The 17685-nt window shown below is 33.8% G+C and overlaps 2 protein-coding genes and 1 non-coding gene across 3 annotated transcripts; all 3 read left to right on the forward strand.

The window, feature by feature from the left end:
* Positions 1-1599: 1599 nt before the first annotated feature.
* Positions 1600-12497, forward strand: LOC128556700 (peptidase M20 domain-containing protein 2-like). The gene is made up of 5 exons (XM_053542337.1): positions 1600-1622; positions 9213-9450; positions 10524-10672; positions 11961-12103; positions 12307-12497. The coding sequence occupies exons 1-5, from the start codon at positions 1600-1602 to the stop codon at positions 12495-12497; spliced, it is 744 nt and encodes a 247-aa protein (XP_053398312.1).
* A 77-nt stretch (positions 12498-12574) lies between these two features.
* Positions 12575-16100, forward strand: LOC128556530 (xaa-Arg dipeptidase-like). Its single transcript, XM_053541966.1, has 3 exons — positions 12575-12720; positions 13171-13423; positions 14956-16100. Exons 2-3 carry the CDS (start codon positions 13207-13209, stop codon positions 15081-15083), a joined length of 345 nt encoding a protein of 114 aa, XP_053397941.1. The 5' UTR covers positions 12575-12720; positions 13171-13206; the 3' UTR covers positions 15084-16100.
* Positions 16101-17498: 1398 nt separating this feature from the next.
* Positions 17499-17569, forward strand: Trnag-gcc (transfer RNA glycine (anticodon GCC)). The gene has a single exon. It is a non-coding gene; the product is annotated as a tRNA-Gly (tRNA).
* Positions 17570-17685: the final 116 nt, after the last annotated feature.

Below are 17685 nucleotides of genomic sequence, written 5' to 3' on the forward strand. Positions count from 1 at the left end.
TTGATTTTTGCCCCACCCCAATTTGTATTTTTTTTAAATTTGGTTTTACCTAAATGTTTTGCTCTTTTTCCAAATGTTTTTTGATTTAGTTTTTTTAAATTGGAAAGCATTTGCTTTCACATGTCCCTTTTTTAATCACTTCAAGCAAAAATCAGGTCCAACTACTGCATCCATTTTCTTTGCGGGGGGTTTCCTTATCTGGGGGATTTCCCCCCCCAAAATAATTATACCCGGGAAGTGTTAAAAACCTTTTCTTAGGTAAAAAGGTAACATTGCTTTGTAAATCTAATTACCTCCTGACTTTTAACAAACTTTGTTTTCATTTTTCCCCAAAAGATGAACAGGTAGTTTTTATCATTTTTCTCCCTTTTTTTTAAAAAATAAGGGGGGTTTATTTATCAGTAAATTTTTCTTCCAAAAAATATTTTTTTTTTAAATCATCTATATATATTTTTTAAAATTTTTATTTTTTTTTAATTGGGTTTAAACCTTTAAATTTTTAAATTGTCCGGCTTGGATTTTTTGAATAGGGCAAGGGCCCGCCCGGGACCAAAAAAAATCTTTTTTTTGGTTTAAAACCAAAGGGTTTTTTTCTTTTTAAACTAAAGTTTTAAAAAAGATTTTCAGGGTATCAAGGGTAAAAAGTTATATTTAAGTTTAGGGTAAGATTAAAGTATTTATGAATGGGGTCAAGGGTCAGGGGGGCCAGATTGAGCTCGCAAAAAACAATTATTTCTCTTTTCCCTTTAATATTTAGCGTCCCCGTATTACATTTTCCCTTTTGAAAGGACAATTAGCCTATTTATAAGCGCCTTTGGCGGAAAATGAAAAACCTGGGTTGTGTGCTTTAAATTTTTTTAGGGTTTTAAAACAGATCGCAAATCTTTATAAGGCATGCTTCCCGACTGAAACTAGAGAAATTTAAATTATCCGGGCCTTTCACAAAATCAGTATTTGAATGTTTATGTCAAAAGTGATTTATGTAATACTAGCAGTTATTTTGAAAAATAACTTAGTTTACGTTGCCGTTCTTATATTTATGCTAGCCGTATATGGCTATAACTTCTATTCTTTGTTATAAATGTGACCGTACTATTTTTGCACATAATAGATGTTAATACTTTCTTTATATCTTCTTTACTTTGTTTAGAAAAATATTACTATGTTTTGTTCTGTAAAGGTGGGCTATATGCAGTGATTTTAAGATATTATCGTAAAGCCTTAAAGCTCTTAAAGTTGCACAATGAAATATAAATGAAGAAATGGATGACTATTGAATAAATAAAATTTTTCACATCAATTGATTTTTTTTTTGAAAGTTTTTAATTTACGTTTTTTTAAATCTTTTCTGCTATTCGTAGAAACATTTAAATTTAACTCAAAATTTAACGTTTGGTAAAGATTTTTAAAAAAAATAATTTTCATTGCACCCATTTCCATAAAAAAATTTTAAAATTTACTCGTAGTAAACGAAAGATTTACCAGAACATTTAGGGGTCTTGTGGGGAAAACTTTATGTATTGTGTATGTATCTCCCGTCTGACTAATTGTTTTTGATATTTTCCCTTTGAATCACCACATTGGTCTTTTTTTTAAAAAATGGAAAAGGCCAATGACCTGAAGTATGTCGGTTGACATTTACCAAACAAGAAATTTTGCTCGTATTGTTGTATGATATCTAAGTATTGCCATTAAATAATTCATCACACCTGCTGGCGTACAAAGGTTGTTACATTCCCTTGTGCTATTTTCCTTAAATATAAATTTTAAAAAGAAAAACAAATTGTGAAATCTTTAAATTATAACCATTTCGGTTCAAAAAATATTCAGACTCCTGTATTATGAATCACAATGTGAGTCTATCTTTTGTATATTAAAAGTTTTTTTGCTTTTATAAAAATTGGTGTACTTTGATATACCACAAATAATTTTCTTTAAAATCATAAAGTCCCCTCTTTAAAAAAATTGTCTTTAGATGGATGTTTATATTTAGTAATTTTATTGTATCTTGATAAATTTTAAATTTTTTTATTTAAAGGGCGAGGAGCGAAAATCAAATTAAAAAAAAAAGATTTGTTTTGTTTTTTTTTAAAAAATCCCCTTTTTAAAGAAAGGACAAGTAATTGTTAATATGGTTATTTTTGTTTTAAAGATCGGTATCAGTACAATAATTATCATAATAGACAAAACTAACAAAGTGCTTACGTTGTGCAAAATTGTCTGTCTCATTCCCCGGATAATACTTTTCCCAGTTTATCTTGGGGCTGTGTTTTGTTTCATTACGTAAATTTAAATTACTTATTTGGGCCGTTACTTGATGGTCCCGTACCGACTTGCCCGCATTTCTTGAATTTTTTTTGTTTGGGGGGAAAATTCTTTGTTTCCGGAGTAGTATCGTTTTCCGAATATTCTACACCCCGGCATTTATACTCACTGTGAACCTGGATTTGTTTGTTCGAGTAGTCTAAGAGTTCTTTTGTATACTGGAATGGCCTCGTCATCCGGGTGGCCCCCGTACCCCCAAAAATCCTTGATTTTTTTTGTTCAATGGGTCTTTTTTTTACGAATTTGGGTCATATAATTTAAAATTTCCACTTATTCCCGATGCGGATGTACAACGAAAAACATATAAAGTGAAATATTTTTTGGGGGTGTAAATGTAGTTATATTCATCCGTCTCCGTTTAGATCAAGCTTTTCTATTTATAAAATATTACCTATCTCTTTTTATAAATTTAAAACTACTTCAACTACAATAAAGTGATGGTTATTTAAATTTTTGTTTGTTGCTTGTTACGAAAAATTATGGATTATAATAAATTTTTATTTGCAAGGTAAAATAAAACTTTGTTTTTATAAAATGGTCGTGTGGTTTTGGGATGCAACTATTTTAATTTGATATATAATTTAAAAGAACAAATAGATGTAAAAATGAATTTCACTTAACATCTATTTGTTAAAACCTGTAAAACTGTAACTTCGGATTTTTTTGACAGTGCTTGACAAATTTTGGTTGCTTTTTTTTTTTTCTTTTACAGGATGTTGATTTTCTACTAAAGAACCATATGTCCATCCGTTAAATTTTGGCGCTTGTTAATTTCCTGCCAAAGCTATTTTGCAGTTTAAATTTACATACAAAACCAATAAACCATGTGGAATTGAAGCATCATTTTAATTCACGATTTATCGCACTTTGTGCAACGACTTATTATAAAACTATATTTTTTTGGGTCTAAAGGGTTTTTAATTCCATTAGGTTTGTCACAGTCTCTGGGAAAATTTTCTGTATAAAAGAAGTGATTTGAATCACCGTCAGTTGTTTAAAAAAATCAAAAATAAGTACATTTTTTATTTTGCCATTAATTGACCCAAGTAAGGTGGGAAATTTTTCGGATTTTCTTTAGAATACAAAATTCACTATAATTTCAATTTAAGGATAATACAAAGTATATAGCGCAGTTTGAAACGTTTCTGAAACGCAAACTGTACTAGTATATTATACTACCTATATCATTTAGTTTTTACGTTTTTTTGCAGTTAAAAAAAAAATAAATTTTTTCTTTGTATCTTACTTTGAGTCGAAAGAAAGACAGATTAAACAAAGGCAAAAGAAGAATGACACTCATAAAAGATTTGGGACGTACAAAACATCTGGGAAAAACCCGAGGGGAATTAGAGAATTCAAAGCCCTGCAAATATCACAGACTTTCTTGAGGAAATGTTCGAATTGAAAGAATTTCTAACAAAAACGGGTTTAGGTATTTTATTTTGTTCAAAACTTATATAACCGACGAATTTTAAAGGGAATACCTTTTTTTACCAAAGTTTTTTTAAAAAGGGCCCCAAAACCTAAATTTTTTTATAAACGGTAATACAGAAAAAGGGTTTTATTTATGTAGAGTCATTTGTGTTATATTTTGATAAATTGTGCTTGTCAGTTGAGTTCGGCTTGGTAATAAAATCTGGAATTTTTGGGGCCCCCTGCAACTAAAATAAAAAAAAAAATCTTAGAAAAAGTTTTTAAATTCACCAAAATTTCTTTTACTCTAGGATAAAGTATAGTTTTTTTCGTTTTTTAAAGGTTTGCATTACTTTCACCAATATAACTTTTTTAAAAAAGTGCGATATATTTTTTTCTATGACAGTATTTTTTTTCATGTTGATTTTTTAAAATTTTGTCGAAAATTGTTAGTGTTTCTTCAAAAACGCGAAGCTAATTACGGAAGTGTAGAAGGGTCTTTAGTTGTGAGAAAATGTTTCCACATGTGCAGAAAATAAAAGCGAGGTCCCTAAGACTTAATGGTTTTGTCGCGTTGAAATTCTTGCTTTTGCTCGTACTTTTTCAAACAACTTGACTTAAGTCTTCGTACAAAGACAGAAACCTTTTATTTTTCGTATTATTTTTGCCAAAAAGTTTTAATGAATTATATCCGGAAAAAACCTTTGGCGTACGATAAGATATTTGCCTTTCCGCCTAAAAAACTCGCATTGGAAAGGGTATTTCTAAAATCTCGACGGGTTGGGGAAAAAAGAAAAAACTTTTAACATTTTTACTTTTTTCGATATATTTCCCATTATCTTTCAAAAAAGTCTCCGTTCTATTTGTACCTTTCAGTTTAAAAATTTCAATTTTTTGTTACCCCCCCAAAAAACCCCCCCCACCCACCCCCCCCGGGGTTTGGATAAATTTTTGGGAAAAAAAATTGGTAGAAAATTTTTTTGATACAAGGAATGCCCCATTGGAATTTAATCAGATTGTCTGAGAAAGACAATTTTATCCCCTTTTTACATCTACATACAAAATTTTTGTTTTTCCCAAATTTTCCCTCCAACCGAAGCCTACCAAGATTAGTTTAGACTGTTTTATTAAAATATAGAAAGGGTAAGAAAAAGGATCATGCAAGTTAGTCGATGAAATGATTAATGCCCCCCTGTACTTACATACATATAGTTCTTCTATACTTAGTCTAATAGTGTTTTATTGTCTTCCTATCCACCTTGAACCATATGTAAGGCATTGTCAGGGTTTTTTTTTTTTTTTTGATAAAATGGTATGATTTTTAAATGCAATTTCTAAAAAGCGCAACGGACAAGAATATTTTCCTTTTAATTGTAAAAAGTTTACTATTAGGGGAAATTTTTTTTGCAAATGGGATGTTGCATCCAAATTTTGTACATATCAAGCTTTCTTGAGAAAGGCAACCAAAGTCAATATCATAGAAACATAGAAAACTTGTTTTATCACAATACCAAGCCCGCCAGATGTACCCCTTTAAAAAGACAATATATTTAGCTTTTTTATTTAGTATTAGTTTTGGTTCCTGGGGCAAGGAAAATGTTACTTAATTTTGGCTTATAGAATTTTTTATAACAACTGATAGCCCCTTACACAAAATAGTTTGTGACTTTTATATTAAAAAATTTAAGAAAAAATAAGCGGGTGTGAAGTCATTGTATAATTTTACATATTTTGTTCCCCTTCCGGGTTCTTTTTTTTGTTGTTATATATATATATTATTTATAAAAATATATTAAATTAATATTATATAAAATTTTTAATATATAAAAATAAATTTTATTATAATATTTAAAAAAAGTCCGTCCCACGGACAAACCTCTTTAAAATTTCGATGCTTTTGTGATATTGGGGAACTTGAGGAAGCGGAGCTGTACTGGGTGTTTTTGACTCGGGTTTTTGGCCCCAAAATTTTAGATGAATTTTTGCTAAAAAAGTTGCTAATTGTTGAAAAAAATTTACCGCGCTTTCTATAAAAACTCAAATTTCGAAATTTTCATATCGAAGCAAAAAGATTTATCTTTTCCAAAAATTGTCAAAAAAGAAAGATTTCATAGGCGAAAAGGGAGCAATCGCTTTGACAAAAAAATTTAAATATTTCACGAAAAATCGATGGCTGTCTATAAGATCGTATATTTTGAATTCAAAATTTTTGACTTTTACTAAAAATTTTAAACAAAATGAATAAAAAATCCCCTTTTAAAAAATACCACAAATGGGACCTTCACGCTTTGTCTTATAACCGTAAGTGGAAGTTGTAACAAAAAATGTGTATAATTTTGCGATAGACCCAAGGTGAATTTTAAGGTACGTTTACAACCAAGTTTTCAGGTTTTTGATATTGTGATGTTGCCTTTCCTAATGTTTTTTCTCCCCAAAATTTTTCAAATTTTGTCCCTTTGGGTTTCCCCTTTTTTTGGACCAAGTTTAAATAACTTTTTTTAGGGAAAAAAAACTTCTTGTTGAAGTCCCAAAGGGCCAGGCCTTTGATATTTGGTATTGCATTTCCTGGGATCTCGTACAAGTTTGTTCAAATATTCCCCCGTTGAAAAGAGGCACCGCCCTGGGGGGCACTTATTAAATTATGAGTTTTATAAAAAAATACTTTATAATCAAATTTCCAGACTGTTTTAAATTTTATTACCCATGATCCAGCTTTAGGATCACTTGACTATACCCCGACCACTGACCTTTTTCTTATTTTTTTGATACGCCTTAAAAGTTTGATGTATTTTGCAACCGATTTTTAAACTGACTTTTAGTTTCCATAAAAAAACCTACTGACCTCCTTTTAATATTTTAGTATCATTTTTCTTTAAACTGTGGCCCATATTACCAGTGAGCGATCCCGGGTCTCAACCCTGTTTTTTAATAAAGATTGAGTCTGGAAAAAAATGAAATATATGGAAACAAGAAATATCTTTGAAACAGATGGTCGGTGAATTGTAATAAAGCAAGAAGTTAATGAGGTTTTCATATCATTTGTGGTATTCTATCATTTATCTAACATTTTGCAAATAACAAAACTAACCACGGCACTTTAACAAGTTAAATGGGCCCTAAATTTCTCACAAAGGTTTCGTAGGGGTACACATGTGTTTCGCTTTTTCTACAACGAATAAATACAGGAGTGGTCTGGAAGGCACTTCTCTGCCTAGAAAACTTTAATCGATCGGCTAATCACACCCTTATTCTTGCGATAAGCAGACAGTATTAAGCTCTTTCTGTAAATTGATATATGTTGGAATTTGAACAGGTTTTTATTATATTTATTGAACTTACTTATCGTTTTAGATATATCAATATTCTTGCTAAATATACTAAGCGAAACGTAGCTTTTAAAACTGTAAATAGCGTAATTAAGAATAAAGGCCTGACTATAGTAAAGGAACAAAGCGTGGGAGCCATCTAGTCTAGTCGCGTAATGGCGGACAGGTTTTTGAACACTAATTTTTCACTTGCCATGGCAACAGAGGCCTAAATTGAAGCTGGTTATTGTTTAAATTTCATTGTGGATGTATGTTTGACATTTTGGTAGGAAAAATGGGAGAGCAGATTGTATTTGGTGAAGTGAAGCTCAATTTTAGTATGAGTAGTACTTCCAGGTCACAGCAGTGTGATTTTGATGTGATTTTACAGTAAGCAAATGTGACAAGTGAAATCTCTGTTAGAAGATACATGACTCCTACTTTTCTCTTAATTTTATATCAGTTTTATCATAACTAAGGATTTGCTCTCTGAAATGGGTCTAGCTATGTGTGGTAATTCCTTACAAATATCAGTTTTATATAGAATATATAGGGAAAACTATATACGGGTTTGTGACCTAAACGCTTTGTCTAACATTTCACTCAGCGTTGCACAGTTAGCAGAGTGAAAAATAGACACTCTAGTCCCATCAGACAGTGTTGCATAAATCTTTTTGTTCTGATAAATTATCTATAATACGTTATCAAGTAATCAGATTTGTAGACTTAAGTCACATGGCATGGGTTAATCCAGGTCACGATTACGCTCTTAGACGGCGTTCGCCGAAAATATGTAGCCATTTCTCTTCATGACCGTTGACTATACCAGGAAGGCTTACGAGCTGCTTTGAGACTCTATCAACGGAATATACAATACGTGTAAATGTAAGTATATATCCTGGATAATTTTTGAAATCTGAAGTAGCTTAAGAGATAAGGGTAGGTCCTACATTCGTGTATGGTAGTGTATGTTGAAGTCCCTACATGATGGATACAATCTATACATGTATATTTTAGGTATATGTCATTTTCATTTTGACCGATGGACAAAACGGACAAAAGTCCAAACACTGCTGTTTAAAAACGAATGATGCTTAAATTTAACATTTCGAGTTAGTTACTCGACATTTCTGTTAATGTAACTTTTATAAATGTTTGAACTGTCAAAGTTTCCAAGTAACGTAATGTAATTCAACATTTCTAGTGGGACGAAATTTCGCGTTAGTTACTCACTCGAAATCTATGAGCAAATTTGTCTAAATCTTGAGTTAGTATGTCGATATTTCGAGCAAAAGTTAATAAACGTACGTTGCACTTATTAATCTTCTTTCGTATTTTAGCCATTATTGCAATCACTAACTGTTCTCTATAAAGATTACTTTACCAAAACTTTCTGGCAAATAAGTGACATAACAAACGTCACGGCAAGAAATAAACCAGTATTTTTTTTTTTTTTTTTTTTTTTTTTTTTTTTTGTTAACAAGTTTCATATTATTATATCGAAATGTGCAAAATGTGGAAAACCAATGTTTTTATGCAAGCGACAAATTTAGGTTGAGACTTTAGCGGAGGCCTTTAACGCTACCGTACCTTACTAAATCTTATCTGTAGTGTTAATGTTTATTTGTGTAAGTAGTGTTTACGACAGTACCAAAAAACTTAAACCATATATTAACGCACATTTGTTAATGGATGTTTCACACAAAATTCGCTCGTTAAACAACTTTATGGCAAACCATGTTTACTTATGAATTTTCATTCGAAGGTTAGTAATTTGTCTATTTAATCCAAACCGTTATTTACATGCATTGAGATGTAACTTGTAACAATTTGTTTCAGTATAACCTAAGTATCCTTTATCCCTATAACACACTTTACAGTCTTTCACAGCCATAATTTTACAGGAACGTTTACAAAGTTACGGCAATTAAGTCAACATATTATTACTGCTAGTCTAAGAATGAAGATCATTTAGAAGCACAGAATGCAACCTTGTGAAATATTGTCACAGGTAATGATATATACGCAGTACTCTGCACCAACCCACCCAGCCTATCCTCACCGAATTGACTGAAACTAAATAAGATATCACCGCATCCAAAGCAATATTCAGTAAATTATTTGTTGGATATTTGTTCACCACTAAAATAGTACTATATTGTATTTTAGATCGGTATTTGGCGAGAGTACAGACGGTCCACACATCGTTGTGATATGTGAATACGACGCCCTACCTGTAATTGGACATGCGTGTGGACATAACTTGATCGCAGAGGTTGGCTTAGCAGCTGGAATAGGCATCAGAGCCGCCCTAAAAGGCAGCGAGAAACCGCTGGGCAAGGTAGGACAGTCAGCTGGTATAGGTACAAGACCTGCCCTAAAAAGTAGCGAGAAATCGCTGGACAAGGTAGGACAGTCAGCTAGTATAGGTATATGAGCAGCCCTAAAACGTAGCGAGAAACTGCTGGGCAAGGTAAGACAGCCAACTGGTATAGGTATCAAAGCCGCCCTAAAAGGTAGCGAGAAACCGCTGGGCAAGATAGGACAGTCAGCTTGTATAGGTATTAGAGCCGCCCTAAAGGTCAGCAGGAAACCGCTGGTAAGGTAGGACAGTCTGCTGGTATAGGTATCAGAGCCGCCCGAAATAGCAGCGAGAAACCGCTGAGCAATGTAGGACAGACAGCTGGTATAGGTATCAGAGCCGCCCTAAAACGCAGCGAGAAATGAACAGTCAACTGATATAGGTATCAGAGATGCCTTGAATAGCAGCGAGAAATCGCTGGGCAAGGTAGGATAGTCATCTGGTATCGGTATCAGAGCCGCCCTAAAAGGCAGCGAGAAATCGCTGGTCAAGGTAGGACAGTCAACTGCTGTAGGTATCAGAGCCGCTGTAAATAGCAGCGAGAAACCGCTTGGCAAGATAGAATATGCCAATGGTACAGGTATCATGCTGATTCGCTTTTAATGCCAGCAAAAACCCAGATACTAAGATACGTTGTATCGCCGATATATGTAGCTGAGCCACTCTTAATTACATCAAGAACTCCTTGGCTATGCAGGCAATACAGTTTGTAAAGCTGCGAGAAATAGCTTTGCAAGGTGGATCATACAGCCGGTAATATATCAGAGCTGCCTTAGAGAGCAACGAGAAAACGCTTGGCGATTTAAAAAAAAAATCAAATGTGTGTATGGGTTTAATCTTACGTGGTGGTGAGGAAAGATATTGACAAATATGTTCAAGTTACTAAACTAGCATGGTCCAATGTTTGTATATTCTACACTTTGTCTGCTGAAAACGAAACTGAAATAGAGTAAATGTATTATGCAGAACAATACTGAGAACTTCAGGGTAAGGCAATTAATGTGATGAAACAGTTTTGTGTAAATGAGAATTAGTTTTATCTATTTGTGAACCAGTTTTGTGTGAATAAAAACTATATCTATAACTTTTAACTGATATGTGTACACGCTGACCTTCAGCTCACGATTCTTGGAACCCCTGCAGAAGAAGGCGGCGGTGGTAAAATTGATATGATAGAGGCAGGGGTGTTCATGGACGTCGACGTTGCACTGATGGCACATCCAGCTCCAGTCAACCAGGATGCGATTCATGCTCTAGCTATTGACCAGTATGTACAACATGTTTCTTTGTAATGGCTTTGCAAGCACTTATATTTCAGACTTTGAAAAATGCAATTGAATTATCTGAAGTCCATTTTTACTATGTTAATGCTTATTTTTCATGAAACCGAAACTCGTTTTTAGAACATGAAATTGAAAGTACACTGTTTTCGCATCAACAAAGGCGGTCGCAAGCAGTATTACCGAGAATTCGGTAAAATAATGTATATTTTGGTTTTCAAAGCATTAATTATCTTCCTCACATATTCGTAGAACATTTCTGTTTCGGTATATAACGGCCTGAAATCATGACATTGTTTACATCCGGAAAAAGATTTCTGCTCATGTGTACAGGTTATCTGTGCTATTTTCATAATTACTAATGTCGAGGACGACATTTAGTGGTTTCGTGGTATTTTCCCCATCGAAAACTTTGAAAGTACATGCACGCCAGTTTTAACAGTTTTCTTTGCTTCAATATTGAAAACAATTTTGACCCACATAAAAGAAGAAAACGTTGTCTGTTATGAAATTTAACTGTTCTTTTGGTAAGTGGCTTTTGAGGGATTTACCTCAAGATTTTGGCTTAAAATAATATTTCTTTAAAATTGAAGTTTGGTCATATTATTGTTTCTTAACTATCTCACAATGCTGAATCAAGAAAAGAAACATGCCCCGGTCGGCAATCGGCAATAAATTTTCTCGCGCTCTTGGCTAATAAACCGCGGAGGAATACGTACTTGACGATGGTTCAATATAAAGGTTTATGATAGAGGCAGTTTACCTCATGTACCCCGTTTCAAACGATTTTCAATTTTGAAAGGAAACAATTGTAAAACAACTAATGTGTTTCCATAACATGTATTCTGAGGTATATAGCTGTTATTTCCTGATTTCTAAAAAAAAATCTTTTATTTTGTTGATGTCGCCCGATCTAGTGGTCAATGCATTTAAGCATGAAGCTCATTGGCTCCTTTACACATCCTCCTTGATGCACATCGCAATTTATGAAAAAAAATACTTAAAACGAATTTAGCACTTTTAAATTTTCCAAATGTTAGAGACCGTAAGCGTATTTATATTCCATAACAAAATAATCTCATTTAACTTTCTTGCATGTTGACTGATCAAGTCAGAATTCAAGTTAGGAAACGTGATAGATTCTGTATTTATTAAAAGTACTGCTATGTTTATGTTAAAAATCAGACGTAAAGACTTAAGGTATTACTGAAAGAAAGCAAGAATCTATCTTTTAATTATCCATAATTTTCGTGATAAGAATTCTTTGAATTTCAGAGTTACTGTCAAATACCATGGACACGCTGCACATGCTAGTGCATTCCCCTGGAACGGAGTTAACGCCCTTGATGCTGCTGTGTTATGTTATCAGAATGTATCTTGCCATAGACAACAGTTTAAACCAACATGGAGAGTTCACGGTTATATCTAATTATTTTCTATGTTCTTCTTACATATTTGTAAACTTAAATTCAAAGCATACAATAACGTTTTTGGTTATACTATCCTTGTAATACGAATGCTAATGTTTTATATACTTTTAAAAATGAAACATGGCAGTATTGTAGTGATTTAAATCCAGGGAAAGTAATGATATAAATCTAAATGTGAAAATTCATTTAAGGTGTTATCAAGAACGGTGGAACGAAACCAAATATTATACCTGATCTAACAGAATTAGAGTTTTATGCACGAACCCCGAGTAAAGAGGAGCTAAGTGTGTTGATGGAAAAACTAGACTTATGCTTTAAAAGTGCTGCAACAGCTACAGGGTGCACAGTTGAGTATCTAGTCAAGTTCTCAGTCTCATGTTAAACTCTTGTGTTATGATTTAGGTGAATGATTTATAGCTTTACAACGAGTAATTATATATTAGACTGGTCTGATAAGATCTATAATTATTTTGTCGATAAAATTTTAAGTAGAGTACAACATCATAGTCGTGCTTTATGTCTGACGTAAGATGTGTTGGTGTGTTTTGGGGTGTGCGTCGAGGTGTATTGTATTTGAATGAGATAAAGCTGAGCCATAAAATCATGTAAGAACTAAAGTTTTCGATATTAGATAGGTCTGCAATTTTCAAATAACGTCAGTCATTTTGCACCATCACAGTTTAAACTCCCAAATAGAGGGATACTGAAGCGAATGCAAATATCAGTATTTTATAACATTAAGTCGCAACTGAGGTCGACGGTTTTTACACAATTATAGCAATTGTCTCGCATTCATTCAGAAATAATGAAATCGTGATTGTTAGCTACCAGAAATGACACTGAGAATAATAACAGGCGTGATCTCGTCACAGAATAGGTCATGTTGGAAAGCAACCTTGTTTATGTTTTAGTTTGTACATTGTCACCAATTGATGCTTCAGTACCTAACATATTGATTTCACATGAAGGGTGGCATTTTTTGTTTTTGCATTCCGCTGGATGCTCGTGTTACGAGTTCACAAATAAACTGATATTTGAAAAGATACTTCCTATAGGTTGAGATCTGCTGGTCAAGAAAACCGTACTACGATATGAAAAACAACAAAACTATGAGTGACGTGTATCACAGAAATGCAAAAGAACTGGGTGTCGACTTTGACAAACATGGAGTCGCCCATCACGCTGACAATGTTCCTTCGGGATCTACTGACATGGGAAACGTGTCGTACGAAGTACCAAGCATACACCCTATGTTTTATATTGGTACTGATGCGGTCAATCACACAAAAGGTTTCGCAGTTGCTTCAGGTAATAGTATACACTGTCAAATTATACTAAATGTCCTGTCTTATTTAGATAATCGCTAAACGTTTTACATGAACTTCCTTAGACGCTTTATCGGCTAGCATGCGGTACTATATGATAGATATGTTACACAGCTTGCTGGTCATTATGCAAAACAGACACGACTGCTGTCCGGCGAAACGCTTAGTAAGTGTTTCATTACATGATATCAGAAATAAATGAATGATGTGATATGTGGAGTATATTTAGCGCCACACAGTCTGAATACAGGTTCCTATCTCACTGTACTACATATGAAGGAAAATGTTTATTTCCAATTCTAAAATAGAAAAGTGGAAACTCCACAGGTCGCTCAACACAACAAAAACGAAAATGCTGCAGGCTCGGTTTGATTGAGCCTGTTCATGGACGGTAGTTAAAATGCATGCTACCGTCCACGCCCTCTAGCCCCGGGTTGAGCAGAACTCAACATTTACACATGCTAAAAGTACAAAAAACAATTTAGAGACATCCGCAGATGTGTTCATACGGCGGTGCACATGGAACCTTCAATGCTACACTATTGTGTAATTCCATGAAAAGCGGCGTATAGTCCCCAGTTAAAATAATGGGTTTGTTCTAAACGAGAAAACAATGAGCAGAACTAAACAAACTGGAATTAAGAAAGGGGATCTGAGGTTATGGAGCCTGCGTATCACAGGAACTGCCAAAAGACAAAATTAAAAAGCAGGCACCATATCCAAGGGGTGATTAAACAATACCCAAAGTTATGAAAGCTGGAGTATTGGAACCACCCAGGCCGAAATGTTCATGCTGAGAAACTAAACAGTACCAGTAACACGACATAAATGTCGTGCTGAACGATCTGAGAAGATCGAAATATAACAGCCCTGATTGAATGTACGGGGAGACTTTTTACGGCCGCCACACGGCACAAACAACGCTGCTGTGATAATAAAATAGAAAAAGTGGAAACTCCACAGGTCGCTCAACACAACAAAAACGAACATGTTGCAGGCTCGGTTTGATTGAGCCTCTGTTCATGGACGGTAGTTAAAATGCATGCTACCGTCCACGCCCTCTAGCCCCGGGTTGAGCAGAACTCAACATTTACACATGCTAAAAGTACAAAAAACAATTTAGAGACATCCGCAGATGTGTTCATACGGCTGTGCACATGGAACCTTCAATGCTACACTAGCGTGTAATTCCATGAGAAGCGGCGTATGGTCCCCAGTTAAAATAATGGGTTTGCTCTAACGAGAAAACAATGAGCAGAACTAAACAAACTGGAATTAAGAAAGGGGAACTAAACAGTACCAGTAACACGACATAAAAGTCGTGCTGAACGATCTGAGAAGATCCTGATTGAATGTACGGGGAGACGTAGTCACATTTGAGTATAATTGCGAATATATATACGAGACTATGCCTTCAAATTTCAAAAATGGTCGTTAATAGAAGTCATGCTGTCACTCTATTATCAATTAAGTTCGAACTCAAATACTAAAGATCGGAAGATTTTATCGTTTCAGGTTCAGCGGCAGCACAGTCGTATACGATTGCTGTCTCTAAGGCCATTGCAGCCACTGCCATTGAAATCCTTCAAGACTGGAAGTTACTTGCTCAAATAAAGGAGGAATTTGGAAAAGTCAAATCTTGAAGTCACCATATTATATAATGTTTACATGTATATGATACAAATCGGCACTTTTTCTTGGCGGAACGATTATATTTGTCTTAAGCAGTAATGTCCAAAATGCAAAGGTTGATCAAGAAGTAATGTCACTGCGTCCATCCCGAATTCCTCACTAGTTCAACTTTGCTAAGCAGTTAAGGCCTGTTATTGATATGATGCTAAAATATTTTTGCGTCAATAACGACAGTGACGTGCGGCGAACACCGTTACTATGCATGCCGATCTCTTGATAAATTAGAAAAAATGTGATATTTTCAGAAAACATTACAAACTGATCAAAGTACTTAGGTAAGGCGTTGTCTTCTCTTTTTGTCATTTTACACATTTTTATGGTTCTAATGATATTACCTCTGGATCAGTCCTCATAATATAGAGAAAAATGATGTCTGTTTTACGCAGTCATATAATGAGATATGTGTACTAATGTACTAATTTATATACTAGTAATTTAATACTGGGAAGGGCTTAGTGTAATGTTGTTAGAACTTGTTGCCCAACCCATTTGCTTTTGTATTTTTGCAATTCTATGTATCTACTTGCATGTATATATGAGCAATAAAATATGGTTAAATCAGTAATTTAATAAAGAAATATTCAGTAGAATTTTTATACATTTGTATTGTTGCAAGTCACGCAGTTTGTCTCTGTATCCCGGTCATCTAACAATCTGATTATCGCTAAAGGGCGTTCAAAATGTAATAATTCATCCGGTTGATCTGTCAATATTTCCTTATTTTCTTGGTACTCTCTGTAGTAATTCTAAATGGGCCGATATATTAAAAGCAGATTCACGAAAGTACTACCATTCCAATATAGTCTGTTCTTTCCTTATATGACAAAAATAGCAAGCATGAAAGCTCTTTTTGAAATGATGTTTCATTCAAAACAGGAACCATCAGCAAAATACAAAAGATTAAAACATATCAAACGACCAATAAATAGCATGGAACTGAAAAACACGGGAAAATACCATTATGTTAATTGAATAAATACCAGCTTGTATTTTGAGCGCGAGTTCTCATACGCGCAATGCAAAAAAATCAACATCATAAAGTTGGCAACCAATCTTAAAAATTATGACAAAAAGTAATACAGCAACGCTTAAAAGTAGCTGCATCGGTGGTTCAGTGGTAGAATGCTCGCCTGCCACGCGGGTGGCCCGGGTTTGATTTTAGAATACATATTCTGTCTTTTTCCATCCAAGCTTCATTAAAATATTAATAAAATGGACCTGGAAAATCACATTGATCAATTCTTGTGTTCAAAAATACTTTAACAACGCTGTTAATATTCACATCTAATATAGTAAAGGAAATGACAGAAATTGAATACATAATGGAAGACAATGGAAGATATTCACCTACAGCTAGGCAGACTTTCACCACAGAAATCCCTCTAGAATTTATTAATATATACCTAACTGTAAACCATGAAACGTTGATGCAAATAACTGACAGTATATTTCATAAGCATCAAAAATAATAGTATTTAATACGTGTATTGTTTTCTTTGCTACACAAAGCATGACAATTGCTGATGAAGCTTGTTCGGATTTGTTTCATTCGAATATACAGATACTCGATCGTCGGTATTATGCTAGTGTTTGTGCAGTGTAAGATTGAAATATCTTGAACACCAGGTGCAGTATTGCTACGACTGGCATATCCACGAGCAAAAATATAAAATATGGCGTCCATGAGTGAAAGATATTCTAATCTTACATGTAATACATACACATTTTCTGTTTTCATATTTTGACTAAATTCACCTATTTTATAGTTTCTCACCAGTGAAAAATATAATTTTACTTGATATTTTTTCACAGTGGAAATACCAAATATATTTCACTGTAATATTTCGATGATTTACTGAAAAAAACATTTTGAAAATGAATTGATAAGTCATTCAAATAGTAAAAGATTACTCGCATTTATCCTTACCATAATCCTAGAGTTGTGTTGTTTAAATTGAGTTGTTTTAAGTACTGGAATGGTCTCATTACCCTGATTGTCCACTTACCCGAATATATCCTTGATTTTTATATCCTTTATATGAAAAAAAAAACTTGAACAAAAAAATAGGCAAGCATCGAAGTTCTTTCTTAAATGCTGTTTTATTCAAAACTGGAACCTTGGGATAACAAAATCAGCAAAATATTAAAGATTATGATATATGAAATGGCCAATAAATACATGTAGCATAAATAGGTGAAACTGAAAAACAGGGGAAAATACCATCCTATTGATTGAATAAATACTAGCATGTACAGTATTTGAGCGCGAGTTGTCATACGCCTGGGGCAAAAACAATAAACTTCATAAAGCTGTCAACCAATCTTAAAAAATATGACAAAATGTAAAGGAGCGACTTATCACAACTGCATCGGTGGTTCAGTGGTAGAATGCTCGCCTGCCACGCGGGCGGCCCGGGTTCGATTCCCGGCCGATGCAAATTTTTAGAATTGTTTTTTTTTTCATCCAAGTTTTATTGATATTAACAAGATGTACCTAAAAAATCAAACTGACAAATTCTTGCGTGCAAAAATACTTTAACAACGCTGTTAGTT

Source organism: Mercenaria mercenaria, chromosome 4, assembly GCF_021730395.1.
Source record: "Mercenaria mercenaria strain notata chromosome 4, MADL_Memer_1, whole genome shotgun sequence".
In the NCBI taxonomy this organism is placed as follows: domain Eukaryota; kingdom Metazoa; phylum Mollusca; class Bivalvia; order Venerida; family Veneridae; genus Mercenaria; species Mercenaria mercenaria.

Bases quoted from the DNA above. Each gene is read 5' to 3' on its own strand.
- LOC128556700 (XM_053542337.1), top strand. From the start codon at position 1,600: ATGGAAAAGGCCAATGACCTGAA. The intron at 9,451-10,523 runs GTAGGACAGTCA...GCTGACCTTCAG, and splicing joins GCGAGAAATCGCTGGACAAG to CTCACGATTCTTGGAACCCC. The intron at 12,104-12,306 runs GTTATATCTAAT...AATTCATTTAAG, and splicing joins ACCAACATGGAGAGTTCACG to GTGTTATCAAGAACGGTGGA.
- LOC128556530 (XM_053541966.1), top strand. From the start codon at position 13,207: ATGAAAAACAACAAAACTATGAGTGACGTGTATCACAGAAATGCAAAA. The intron at 13,424-14,955 runs GTAATAGTATAC...TTATCGTTTCAG, and splicing joins AGGTTTCGCAGTTGCTTCAG to GTTCAGCGGCAGCACAGTCG.